The 14034-nt window shown below is 45.6% G+C and overlaps 1 protein-coding gene across 2 annotated transcripts; it reads left to right on the top strand.

Moving 5' to 3' along the window:
* The first annotated feature begins 988 nt into the window (after positions 1 to 988).
* On the top strand, positions 989 to 13841 carry LOC139306040 (GRB2-associated-binding protein 1-like). Of its 2 annotated transcripts, XM_070930003.1 has the most exons (14): positions 989 to 1235; positions 1331 to 1484; positions 5685 to 5813; positions 6165 to 6330; positions 6999 to 7191; positions 7632 to 8305; positions 8976 to 9058; positions 9155 to 9264; positions 10247 to 10542; positions 10624 to 10695; positions 11529 to 11625; positions 12206 to 12335; positions 12734 to 12868; positions 13283 to 13841. In XM_070930003.1, exons 2-14 carry the CDS (start codon positions 1410 to 1412, stop codon positions 13469 to 13471), a joined length of 2349 nt encoding a protein of 782 aa, XP_070786104.1. In that variant the 5' UTR covers positions 989 to 1235; positions 1331 to 1409; the 3' UTR covers positions 13472 to 13841. The 2 variants fall into 2 exon arrangements, with proteins under 2 accessions (XP_070786104.1, XP_070786103.1); XM_070930002.1 differs by having other exon boundaries at positions 989 to 1484.
* Positions 13842 to 14034: the final 193 nt, after the last annotated feature.

Here is a 14034-nt window from a genome sequence, read left to right as displayed (position 1 = left end):
TTCATGATGGTGTCCTGACTCAGTGTCTGTCCTTCTCCTTTCCCCTTGTCTCATTGTTTTCACGTTGTCATGTAACACATTGTTGTCATTAAAAAGGCAGATTATTGTCGTTTTAACAAAAGAAAACCTGAACTTGTGCCTCGCAGTTATGAGCGAAAAACATATAAATGTTAATTAATCTCTGAAATCATTGAAGAAAAGTAACGTGATAATTAATATTGATACTAAGCAAACTTATTGTCCCTACTATCAAACTTGTAATACTGCAAAAAGGCCACTAGATGTCAGCATTTACCTGAGAGAGTCAGAATCACTCGATTATCATAATTAGTCTCAACTTGATTGTAATTCAGTATTTGTAAAATATCAGTAAAAGCCATTTTTATAATAACCTGGATAATCTCAACATCTTTCCACATCCACATGACATTTGTTTTGTTTTTTTAAACCTTTATTGGTGTTTATCAGATATTTAGGTGCAGGACAATGGAAAAGGTTTTTTATCTTTATATATATTTAATCTGCTTTTTGTTCACATTTGCCTGACAAGGACTTTGTGGGTCGAAGGTAACTGAACAACTGACAGAGTAATAGTGTGTTTCTTATCTGAGGTTGTCTTTAAATACAGAATATGAGACGTGTTAGTCCTTTCTATAAGCTTACACTGATCATGAATTCAGTAAATTCATCAGTAAATTCACATCTAGAAGTATTTTTGTTTTATTTTGAAGCCAAAACATCTTTTTTTTTCTCCAAACATTTTCTGAAGAACAGGCTGTTTCTCATACACATATCCACAGGGGGAGTTTCCTGTTGTACTGAGCAGGAGCAGAAGGGGAGGAGTGAGGAGGAGGAGGAGGAGGAGGAGGAGGAGGAGGAGGAGGAAAAAGTGGGAGGAGAGGAGAGAAGGAATGTCCGAGCCCAGGCACTGTGTTCGGATATCACACGACCAGAGAGAGAGAGAGAGGAGGGAGGAGGGAGGAAGAGCGACTCTGCTGGGAAGTAGAAACCCTCTCAGAAGGAGGTGTGACTCAGCCGTGGTTAGAGGAGCAGCTCCTTCATGCGTGGATGGAAACTGCCGGAGACGTGGATCAATCACCTGAGATGATTGATCACGGCAGAGTTCGGCTCAAAGACTGACTTAAGTTCCTGTCGCACCGCCTGGAGGTCTGATCTGCTGATTTAAAGATCACTGCATCGGTTGGAGGATTTGAGGCCAGATCAGCTGATTTCAGGTCTGATTTGAAGCCTGATCCAGTGATTGAAAAGTCTCACTGATTTGATACCTAATTGACACTTGATTGGTTGATCTTAACTGACTCATTGGAAGTCTGTCAGCTGTGACACCTGATTGGAAGCCTGATCGAGCGGCTGGAAGCTGTGTCGGAGTCTGTTTCGTTGGCGTCGGGATGAGCGGAGCCGGGGAGGTGGTGTGTGAAGGCTGGCTGCGAAAATCACCACCAGAGAAGAAGCTGCGGCGTTATGTGAGTGCTCCACTTCTGCTTTAGAAACTTGACAATAAGTTTTACAAAAACACACACAAAAAAAAGCTCCTTCATGATATCAAAAGAGCTCATTTCTAAAGTAGCTGCATGTCCGTTGTGTGCTTTGGCTTGTTCACATCAATAGTGACAGGCACCTACAGGACACACACACACTCCTGAGTAGGTTTTAATTAAGCCTGAAGGTTAGCTGAGGGTTTCATCACTATTTACACACTGAGTCATTTCCTAAAGTTACAGAGTCATAATCATAAACGAATAAAACATTCAGCAGAACACAGCTGCCTGCTGCTGCGACTGGACCGAAACTCATTTATATATATATTGTAAATCACCATGCAATAAATACACTGAATGTATCTATATAATAATTTAAAGATGTCTTCTGTTTATTTATGTGGAGAACTACAACAGTAGTTTAATACCTGGCAACACTGTTTTTTGCAAATTGGGAGCAGAAGCCGAGCTAACTAAGAGACTTCTGATGAAGAGAACAGCAGTTTGACCTTCAACAAGAGATTTCTGATGCATGCTTTTGTTTTGTAAAAGACAACAACTGACTTTGAGCCAACGCTTCGTCACAGAGAAACGGCTGTTTCTAACTGGCTAACCTGCAAAAATGTTAAGGTGCTTTGCATCATTCAAATCCGGAAGCTGACAGCTGGCCATGTGCCTGGGATGAATACCAGAGACTTGGATACGTTTTGGGTTTTTTTCTTAAATGTTTTGGTAAGAAGTGACTTAAATGTTCATTTTTTTGGGTGAAGTATGGTGGTTAAGTATCTTATTTTGAAATAGTGTATGAAAAGTTGTCATATACTTTAAATCCAATAAATTTGTGAACAATTCAAATCAGCACAAGGCTGTTTGTCCAGCACAGCTCACTTTCCAGTAAAGAAGCAGCTTAGACACACACACACACACACACACACACACACACACACACACACACACACTGCATATCTGGCATGCCATGCCAATGAGTTGAGCTGCAGTAATCTCATCTCCCCTCTCCATATTTTGCCTCAATCTTTCTTTCTTTCTTTCTTTCCAGAGAAAACTTTCCTCTGTTGTCTATTCTAGTATCTCTGACGCTTTCTCTTTCATTCATTTACTTTCTCTTCCTGTTCTCTTGACTGTGTGTGTGTGTGTGTGTGTGTGTGTGTGTGTGTGTGTGGAAAGTGAAGGAGGAATACATGAGGCAGAAGAAAAGTAATTGTTTAGAGAGAAGAAGAAGAAGAAGAAGAAGAAGAAAAGAGATGAAATGATGACTGAAAGAACTTAAACTCTAAAATCGAGGTTTATCTGTTTGAATTATGGGGACTTCATTACCCACAATCCCCGTTAGCTGACATCAGTGGATGAAATGTCATCCCAGCAGGCCAAAGAAGAAGAAGAAGAGGAGAGGGGCTCCAAATGAAGAGCCCATTGTTCAGACTGTGTATACATTCAGCCATGATGGTATATACAGCCCAGTGTGTACACACACACACACACACTGTTTGGCCAGCTGTGTGTCAACTGTCAACACACACACACACACACACACACACTCACACACACACACTCACACGGAGAACCTTATAATGGCTGCAGCAGGCGGAGTGTGTGTTCATGTGTTCATGTTCAGTATTGGCCGAGAGGTTGCGGAGTGTACCTCATCATACACTCCCTGATCTGTGTGTGTGTGTGTGTGTGTGTGTGTGTGTGTGTGTGTGTGTGTGTGTGTGTGTGTTATGTAATAACCTAATCGCTCTCAGCTGCGCCTGGTTGGAGGAGGGGGGCCTCCCTGAAGATTTAGAAGATTTTGAAACACACACATGGACTGGAACAGAACCAAGGAGAACCTTCAGTCCAATAACAAACGTCACACACACACACACACACACACACACACACAAGGTCACACACAGTTTAAGGAACGCTGCACATGTAGAGGTTAGACAGACTGTCGCGTGTCCGCCATGTTTTTCCATCCGAGGGGATCTGGCTCTGGATATTCGTCCTCTCGCCAAGTGGACTGCTGAGATCTGAGAACACGACGAGCATCGCTGAAGAAGTCCGACGGGTCGAGAACAGGGGGGGTTCCCAACCTGGAGGGAGGGCTTTTGTGACTTTTTGAATAACTTTACATCTTAAAGCCCCTTAAAACATTTGAAACGAAACAATCTGAGGAGTAAAAATGGTTGTTTGGTGGAGTGGATTTATGTTGGGAACCACTGGTTCGCTCCTGACTTTGTTGCCGTGTTCCCGGATCCCATTTCAACTGCAAAGACGTTTAATTGCGGTTCCTTCACGGCCAGCGACTGCCGTGAAATTGAAAGTGCTGCGAGGTCACATGTCTGCAGTTCTGAGAGCGTTGAATCGTCATCGTGTGATGTGAAGAGGAGGAACAGATCAGTAAACAAGGAACTGAACACTGAGGGAGATTTGTTATTCAGGTCTGGTGTTAATTTTGGTTTGGAGGCAGGATGGAGGAAGTGTTATTTTGGATCCATTGTGCCCTCTTCCTGTCAGGGTCAGAGGTCAAAGGAGGAAACAAAACCAGAGAGAAGAGGTGAAGAAGAGCGAAGAGAAAGTGTTTAAGGAAAAGCTCAACGTGGACGAGAACCCGCGCGGTTCTTGTTGACACGCGATGTTGACGCAGGTGATTTTCCCAACAACGCACACAAAGTGGAACTTCCATTTGAAAGTTTGGTTCAACTTGGGAAGAACTTCACACACAAACGTAGAGATGGATTCACAATCAGCTGGTGAGACTAGAAAAATATTTTCACACAAGTGGCTGCCCCCCCCCCCCCCCCCCCGCCTGAAGACGAGTGATCATCAAACAGAGCGAGGGGGACAGACAGAAAAGAAAAACAAATCGACTGGCATCTCTCACCGGCATTTCCTGTTCAGCTATTTCCTCTTCCTGTCAGTGTTTGGAGAGAAATAAGGGGGGGGGGGGGGGTATGGGGGGGGGGTCTGCAGTCTTTAATTGCTGTGCACTTTGATCTCACACACAGAGAGGCCTTTGGAGTCACGTTGGTTTTGTTGAGAAACACAATTAAAGAGGGATCGGAAGAGATGGATTTGGTTGTTTGGTTGGTTGGACTGGTGGAAACTCACTGGCAAACACACACACACACACACACACACACACACACACACACACACACTGTATTTAGCCACATAAACAGAAGCTCAGTCTCATGTTTCTTCTTCACCAATTCTGCGTCCTTTCAGATATTCAGAGGGAAAAACTAAATTATCTGATTCCTTTCAACAGAGAAACACTGAGACCGTCATGTGGACAAGTAGTGTGTGTGTGTGTGTGTGTGTGTGTGTGTGTGTGTGTGTGTGTGTGTGTGTGTGTGTGTGTGTCTGTGTGTGTGTACTTGTTCAGCTATCTTTGCCAGAACCAGTTTTAAACCTTGGGAGTGAGGACATTTTAACCAGTTCAGGTTTAGGTGAGGGAATGCATTATGTCAGTGAAGGTCCTCACAAGAATAGAAGTACAAGGTTGCGTGTGTGTGTGTGTGTGTGTGTGTGCACATGCTGTTATTAGATTAAAATCCTTCTTCATGCTCCGCTTCACACCTTTAAATAATCATGATGCGTCTTTCACACACACAACCTACACACTAACACTAACCCCACACACACACACACACACACACACACACACGAGGATGGTGAGTCATGTCTGAAATATGAGGTGTCATCCTGTGGACCGCTCATGGGAGAAGGACCCTACCCATAATGCTCAGCGCACGATGGCAACAACCTGAAAGAAGTGTTAAACATTTAGCAATATTCACTGTGTGTGTGTGTGTGTGTGTGTGTGTGTGTGTGTGTGTGTGTGTTTATTTAACATTCATGAGCACTGGAGTGTAAAACCTCTGACATGGGAGAGAGACATCAGAGTTAAGTTAGAGAGAGAGAGAAAACAGCTAAACTGTAATCACTGGTTTTGTAAAAAGACCTGCTGGTGCTGGTTTTGACCTGCTGGTGGCGCCAGAGAAAAGCTAATGGAGGGTTTGGAAAGGGTTCGTCCTCTGGGGAGCAACTTCTCTATCCTCACATCTTTACCACCGGAGTGTAAAAAGATGTGGTCGTTTTGTCCTGATGGTGGCGCTGCAGGAGCGGTTCTGACTCCGACAGTGAAGTAATTATTAACGACTGCGTCTCTCTCTGCAGGCGTGGAAGAGGCGTTGGTTCGTGCTGCGAAGCGGTCGGCTCAGCGGGGAGCCGGACGTCCTGCAGTACTACAAGAACCAGCAGTCCCGCCGGCCAATCAGGACCATCAACCTGAACCTGTGTGAACAGGTAAACAGACGGACGTACTTTTTATTCCATAACGTCTAATTCTGTTCATTAATGACCAGAAAGAATCAAAGCTTATTGTGCATGTCTAAACGTTTTAATTTCAGCGTGTTTGTGCTTTTAGAGTATTCAGTTTGAGGGTTTATTTTATCGTTTGTATAATTTATTAATGGATCATTTTGTTTTAATCCTCTAAATGAGCTCCACTGCACCAGCTAAAGGAAGATGTAGAGTGGTAATTACTTACTTTTTTGCAGGAGGTTTCTGGCTTTAATGCTAACTAAGTGTCAGGAGAAAGGTTTGCTAAAGGTTGTTGTGCCTCGTTCCGCTCTCTGTGGCCCCCTCCTCCTTCAGGTGGACGCCGGCCTGACGTTCACAAAGAAGGAGCTGGAGAGCAGCTTCGTCTTCGACCTGAGGACGGAGGAGAGGACCTGGTACCTGGTTGCTGAGTCTGAAGAGGACATGAACCGCTGGGTGTCCTCCATCTGCCTGCTCTGTGGCTTCAACCCGACCGATGACGGTGAGGGAGGGAGTCTTTCTTGTTTTGCATGTGAAGTGGTTTAGATGTGGGTGGGCTGTGGCTGAGTCAGTGTGAAAACCAGTGGGAGGAGAGAAAACATGCAGAGAGAAAGATGGACAGAAATGTCCTCAGGACTGTGTCGGTGACTCAGACGTTTTAAAACATCATGAAATATGGTGTTATGTATAAGCTTTGTCTTGTTTCTGTGATGGACTTTAATACCTACATTCTGTATCCACTCTCATTTTGCAAACACTGACTCATAATCGTGAAAGGATCATGTAGACTGGCCCATAGGGGGCGCTGTTAAATGGAGGTCAGAGGTTACACCGTACGCTGTTAGTTGAAGAGAAGTTTGTTCAACAATCATGTCAAACTTTTAGCAACATGCTAAACACAAACATAAGTTAATATTATTGGAGTGAATGTAACTAACACTCTTAAATCTTATGCTGGAGTCAATGGACTTCTGTCTTGACGCACTTGTTGGAGCCTAACAAATATTAATTGTTCTATTAGGCCACAAAAGTTAATCTTCAAAATATCAAAATAAATATTGCCATTAAAAGGTTTATTATGTGTCAATAATGGCAAACACTCCAATACCCACAATGCCCTGCAGGGAGACTCAGGAACTAAGAGGAGTTTCTCATAACCCTTTCCTGCAGTTCCAGAGAGACCTCCTGTCTCCGGCTCGTCCTCCATCACCCAGGTGAGCCCGACCGGTGGCACCGCCGCCATCACCACCGCAAGGGGGTCAGTCCCGCCCCCCTATGACCCGGTGAGCGTCCCGAACCTGGAGCATTATGGCACTGCAGAAGAAGACTACCTGTGGTTATCGCACTGCCAGAGTCACATCAGGTAAACGCACAAACAGCCAGAGTTCATTCATGACATTAGAAATGAGTTTGTTTGTCATTTGTTCTGCGAAGTCAAATAAGATGCCAAGGCAGGTCTTTAAAACGCTTCACTGTACCACTCGAGCAGTTCATGAGTGAAGTGAAATGAAAATGAATGACCCCAAAATACGTAAATGACTAAACCAGCAGGTTCAGACGTGTTGAAGCTGAGAAAGGGATTACGGGTTTATCTTAGCCCGGATCACACCCACAGATTTCTAAAAGCCTCCACAAACCTTCACGGGACACTTCATCCGAGCCACGTGATGAAACGGATTTTCCTCCTCAGTTTGACAGATTTTTATCTGTCCAGGTAGTTTTGGCTGCAGCTCACCTGAAGCAAAGAAACTCACAAAACTCCTGATTTAACTCTCTTGTTTTGGTATCTCTCCCTGTCTCCAGGCCACCTCTCGGCTCCTCCACCTCTCTTGAAACCGACTACAACGACAACCTCTACCCTCCTCCCTCCGCCACCTCCTCCTCCTCTTCCTCTTCCTCCTCTCCTTCCCTCCTTCCCAACGGCCTTCCACTCCCGTCCTCCTGCTCTTCCTCCGGCTTTAGGACAGCCTCTTGGACAGTCGGCGCCATGTCAGGCCCTTTCAGCCAGTCTCTGGATGCCAGCATGACCTCTGACCTCCAGAGACGAGCCGGCAGACCTCGTTGTCACCCCTCCCCTCATCCCAGGAAGCACTCCCTGGACTTCCACCTGCGGCCCGTGGCGATACCTCTCAGTGATGATACGCTCTCCGCCGTGCATCCAAACACACCCTCACACATCACCAGCGGGTACCAGATCCCCCGTCCAGCATCCACCCTGCGACCACGACCCCCTCGCCGCCCATCCTCTACCCCCAGTGTGGACTCCCTAACCCAGGCGGAGCTCCACGCCTCCACCCCGACTCCTCCTCCACGCCCGCCGAAGCCCCCGACCATCGCAGCCCAGGGAGAGAGCTCCGCTGTGGGCACGCTCCCCCGATCCACCTCAGAGCCAGAGAGGAGGGACGGATGTGTGGAGGGGGGGGGGGGAGGTCTGCCGAGGAGCTACACTGTCGCTACGCCAGGACGTCCACAGACAGGTAAGAAGACAACAGTCTGTCCTGACTTGGCTTTCATTAAAGGCCTTCTAATCAATACGTTTATTCGCTTTCCTGTTGAGAGTTCGATGAGATGATCCATATCGCTCTCAAGTCACTCCACCCGGCCAAGAAATAGTCCGACACGTGACCCCCAAATCAATATTACAGTGGCTGTAATCCCTGAAGGAAGCTGCACCTGGTACTTCAGAGGAGATCAGAGAGCGCTGTAGTTCATAAAGCGGCTTTATTGTGCTGATGGATTATGTCCTTGAACAATTTGTGCCTGTTTGCACCATAATTTGATTGGCATTAGTTTCAGTAATAAGACGAGAACTTTGCCCGACCGCAGCACAAAGAGCTGTTTCCAGCCTGGTTCGTAAAAATAAATAAATAAATAAATTGCATCGTTCAAAAGCAGACAATTAGCTTAGCTTAGCTTAGCATAAAGACTGGAGATAGCTAGCCTGGCCTTTTACAAACAAACAAGACACTACATGTTAATTCGTGAGCTTTTGTAGAGTCCGGCTAGCTGTTTCCCCCTGTTTCCAGTCTTTATGCTAAGCTAAGCTAACCTCCTGGCTCTGTCCTTCACGCACAAACTTGACATCGGTGTTGATCTTCTCATCTAACTCTCAGCAAGATGAGCACTGAGCTGTGATCTGTGTTTCAGGTTGTGAGTCTTTCTACGTCCCTCGCTCGCTGTCTGACAGAGCGAGCATGTTTGAGTTCAGCGAGAGCTTCAACAGTTACTTCGTGAGTTAAAGCGTTTAAATACAACACGTGACAGGATTCATATTTCATCTCTTTATTTCATCTCTGTACCGTTTCACGCCTCTCTCTCTCTCTCAGTTTAATAAAGGCATGGTACCTCTGGGTAGTGTTTGCTCTGAGGATGACGATGTGGATGAAAACTACGTTCCCATGAGCGCCGCCACCACTGAGCCTCCTGTTGCACCAAGGTTAGTCAGGAGATGCCTGATATGATAAGACTGTGTTCATGTAATGATTTGTTTTAAAAGCATTTAAAAGACTGGACCTTTCCAACTGAAAGACTTTGTCTGCGGTGAAATGTCATTTCTGCCACAATAGAAGTTAAAATGTGATACACAAATAAACAGTTTTGACCTGCAGTGTAAACAAAAAGCGTCGACAAATGTCATTTTTGTGTTAAATAACACTGAAACTCCCTAGAGAACCCTCAAAGACCCCTGAAACCCGACAATGGGCTCCTTGAACACCTTGAAGAACCCTGAAATGCCCTTAAGAACCTTTAGAATCCAACCAAGAACCCTTTGCAGCTGTTTAAAGGACCCTCAAACGCCCACATAGACAAGTAGAAACTTCTTCAGAGATCATTTAAACCACTGAAGGACCCCGGAAACCCAAATAGAGACCCCTGAAACACCCCAGAACCCGATGCACCCTGACACAAGCAACCTCATGGACCCAGAAATAAAGGGGATCACTTCTGACACCCCTGACACACCCTCGAGATCCATCAGAATCCACTTAAGGCCAGGGGGGACACAGTACGACCGTTGAGCTGGTTATGAATAATGTGATTTGGACGTGATGACAGATCGGTCCAAGTTGGACCAGGTCTGTTCCAGCCTGGGTCAGTTGGTGTTGTAAGGATTCTACTCTCATACTCTATTATTATTATGCTACTTTCTACTCTTGAATGGGAGCACCGGTACTGTACAATTTCCCCCCGGGGATCAATAAAGTATTTCTGATTCTGATTCTGATTCTGATTCTGATTCATTTCGGACTCTCTGAAGAGCCCAGAATCTACTTAGGGACCTCTCTCTCAGGTTCAGCTTGAACCACTTTAATAACAAGTGGAACCTCTTATTGATCCCTGGACCTCCCTGGGACCCCCAGATGCCCATTTTCTAAATATGGGCACTTCAACTACTAATTCTTCTTCTCTTGTTCCAGGGTGCCTCCACCTCCTTCCTCTGACCCCTCTGTCCAGCTCCAGGATGCCAACTACGTCCCCATGACCCCCCTCACCCCTTCCCTCGCCATCCATCCCACCCCTGCCGCTGGTGACCTGGCATCCCTTGGAAGGCAAGTCCCCCCACCCGCCCACATGGGTTTCCGTAACTCCCCCCTGACTCCCGTCGCTCCCCTCACCCCGCCGCTCCGGAGGAATACCATGAACACTGCCGGCGGAGCGGAGGTCAAAGCCTTGCCCCCTCCAATCCACCGCAACCTGAAACCACAACGCAGAGGTGAGTCGGAGCTTACCAGGAAGTTATAGCTACCCTACGTGTAGCGCAGCCCGGGTGATGCTTTCTTCTTTATCACTGCAGGCGTTGGTGTCAGTCAGCCGGCGGAGAGACCGGACGTCCAGACCGCCGGAGAGCCGACACACAAAGCGAGAGGTACAAGACTTTACCTCTTTAACAGATTACCTTCTGACCTGGGTAATACAGTAGCAGCTTGGACTTCTTTGGAAGCTTGGAGATGTGAGACGGGTGAAACTCGATGAAGCCAAGTGAACTGTCTTGTTTACCATCAGAACTTGTGATTGCTTTCTGCCACAAGATAATTCCTGTTTTTGGTCGTGTTTGGACAGTTAACGCCAGCAAACGAGACTGTTTCTGTTCCTGAAATAGTCGATTGTTTCTTCTTGTTATTGTTTGTATTCTTGTTCTTTCTCTTTCCACCCCCCCCCCCCCCCCCCCCCCCCCGTGTCTCTCTGTGTTAGTCATTTCTCATCTCTCTCGTTCCCCTTCAGCCTCTTTTTAGTTTTAATTATTTACCTGCTTCCTCTTTGCTCAACAAGGCAGCAGTACAGGAGCACGACAGCGACACACATATATATATATATATATATATATATATATACATATATATATATATATATAGAGCTGGAGCTTATAGAAGCATTCACATTGAATATTGATAGAGGTCCACAGTTACGGAGCTGGTTCTGCTTCTTCACTTGAGATTTTAAGAGCTTTTATTTTCAAACATAATAAGCCTCTTTTTAGTTTCTTTGTCCTGTTTTACTCTCAGTCGGAAAACAGAAATCCAATAAGCATCTTATCCAAAGTTCGATGAGGACACTTTTTCATTTCAAGTGTCTCTTTTTTGGATATACTCCAGATGAGATTTGAGAGTGAGAGTGGTGATAACGCACCTGAAGCTGTTTGGTAAGAAAAATGCCAGAAGAAGAACTTGGTCCTAAACCTGTACTCTCTCTTTCTCCCAGTGAAACCAGCTCCTCTGGACATCACCTCGGTGCAGCAGGACTGGCAGGAAGTCCCGCCCCCTGTCCGCTCACCTGTCACTCGAACCTTCACACGAGAGTAAGTAATGTGTGTGTGTGTGTGTGTGTGTGTGTGTGTGTGTGTGAGTTATTGCAGCGTCAACAGAAAACTGCAGAACACGTCAATATTTAATGAGAGGCAGGAAGTGTGAGCTGTGTTGCACTCTGCTGCCCCCCAGTGGTGACGAAGGAGCACTGCACTGTGGTAATGGAAGTAGTGACAGACAGAGGTGGAAAGTACTTCACTAATACTTTACTGGAGTATTTCCATTTCCATACTTTATACTACATTTCAGAGGAAAATATTGTACTTTTTACTACATTGATTTGACAACTGTTAAAATGATCAATTATCAAAAAAGCAAAGATTAGAGAAAAATCCAAAAAATGTAAAACTACAAATACTACAGTTTAATAATACTGTTTGGATTTTTCTATATTTTAAAATGGATTAAACGATTAATTGATTAGCAAAATAGTTGCCATTAATTTTCTGTCAACGTGTCTAGTTTTTGCAAATAACTGATCAATAATCAAAATCAACGTGTTTATTGTGTGTGTGTGTGTGTGTGTGTGTGTGTGTGTGTGTGTGTGTGTGTGTGTGTGTGTGTGTGTGTCAGTCCGTCCAGTCGTCGGTCAGTCAGGCCGACCTCTGCTCACAGCTCGTCTCCCTCCTCCGACTCTGATGAGGCCGATGACAGCTACGTCGCCATGACGACCTCCAGCCTCAGTTTCAGCGCCGGGGAGCCGGTAACAACACTCCTTCCTTCCTTCCTTCCTTCCTTCCTTCCTTCCTTCCTTCCTTCCTTGCTGTCTTTGCCTTCCTTTATCTGTCAGTCCTTCCTTCCTCCTTTACATCCTTCTTCATATCCATCGTCTTTCCTTTCATCCACCCTTACTTCACTTCTTCCTCCCTCTCTGGTCGTTTTCATTCTGGCTTCATTACTTCTTTCTCCTCATTTGTTTCCTTCTTTCACTCTTTTGGTTTCCTCCTCTCTGCTGACGCTCTACTTTCCTTCCCTCCTTCCTTTCCTTCTCTTTCTTCCATCCTGTCTTGCTTTTTTCCTCCCATGTCTTCCTCTACTGTTTCCTTTTAAGACAATGCTTAACTAAACTTTGTGTGTGTGTGTGTGTGTGTGTGTCTACAGTCTCTGAGGCTTATGCTGCACCGGGCCTCGGAGGGCGGAGTCAGCAGCCCGTTGCTACGGCGAGCCAGAGGTGACAAACAGGTGGAGTACCTGGACCTGGACCTCCACACTGGGCGATCGACACCAACAAGACAGGTAACCCTGCTCTCTCTCTCTCTCTCTCTCCCTGCTTCTCTTCATGTCACACAAATCACACAATTTATCAACAACATTGTTTGTTTGTTTTTGTTAGATTTTGTGTGAATGTATGGATTTGTGTGTTGTCATTAATTGGTCAGTAGAGATAGAGATGATTATCCTGTCTGGCAGGAGTTCAGCCACTAGAGGGCGCCAGGTGAGCGTCTAATGACTGTGTGTGTTATATGTTTCATATTTGGCTTCACTCATTTCTAATGTTTTTTCAATATGAGTGATACATTAAGAATCTGTATCTTTTATTGATCAGCTTTGTCTTTGGCTGTTTTGAAATTCTTCTTGCATCAATAAATTAAAGAAGTGATAAAATCGAAATGTTCCTCTCTGTGTGTGTGTGTGTGTGTGTGTAAACAGAAACGCTGCACGGCAGAAGGTGGAAGCGGCGGCGGCGGCGCGCAGGCCGCAGCCGGCGAGGAGCGTGCACGGGGCGAGCGCACACGTGTGGACTACGTGGTGGTGGACCCCAAAAGAACCAAGGCCCTGAGGAGCACCAGAGAAGCGTGGCATGACGGGAGGATGTCCACGGAGAAGGAGAAATGCTAGAAAAGCACAAACACACAGAGACAAACATCAGCATCCATCCGGCTGCACTTCGCCAGAGACGCTCAGGTCATTTCAACTTGAGCATCTTGGCTTCTAAGAAATGTTGTAGAAATAATAATGAACCAGTCGGCGCAGGTGAATCCACCAAATATCGGTCTGTCTGTACAGAAAGCATCAGTTAGAGCTCTGATGTTGAGTTTCCTGCTGAAATAGTGAAAAAAAAAAGATGAACTGTGGGACGAATCAGATGTTCTGATGATTAACAGATCCAATCAGTAATGTTACTGCTGAATAACTTCATTGATTCTGAACAAGACTGTGATCACAGCAACGAGTGTGAATGGATGAATAAACACTACACTTCACTCTCTGGGCTTCTGTCTGTGTTTTATTGATTTGAATCCAAGCGAACATGCAGTTCCTGCAGTGGCCACTAGACGGTGCCCATAACCACGATTGTGAATCAGCAGCCTTCACTGGATTTAAGAGAACTTTATTGTCCAGCCATCCATAAACAAACTACACAGTATGGATGGACAGAAAACTAATCAATAATACAGCCA

The sequence above is a fragment of the Enoplosus armatus genome, chromosome 23, assembly GCF_043641665.1.
Source record: "Enoplosus armatus isolate fEnoArm2 chromosome 23, fEnoArm2.hap1, whole genome shotgun sequence".
Lineage (NCBI taxonomy): Eukaryota > Metazoa > Chordata > Actinopteri > Centrarchiformes > Enoplosidae > Enoplosus > Enoplosus armatus.
The sequence above is the reverse complement of the archived record's forward strand: the minus strand, read 5'-3'. Positions and strand labels throughout refer to the sequence as shown.

Coding starts and splice junctions, on each gene's coding strand:
- LOC139306040 (XM_070930003.1), top strand. CDS start 1,410: ATGAGCGGAGCCGGGGAGGTGGTGTGTGAAGGCTGGCTGCGAAAATCA. Junction 10,543..10,623: donor CCTGAAACCACAACGCAGAG/GTGAGTCGGAGC, acceptor TTATCACTGCAG/GCGTTGGTGTCAGTCAGCCG. Junction 12,336..12,733: donor GTTTCAGCGCCGGGGAGCCG/GTAACAACACTC, acceptor GTGTGTCTACAG/TCTCTGAGGCTTATGCTGCA.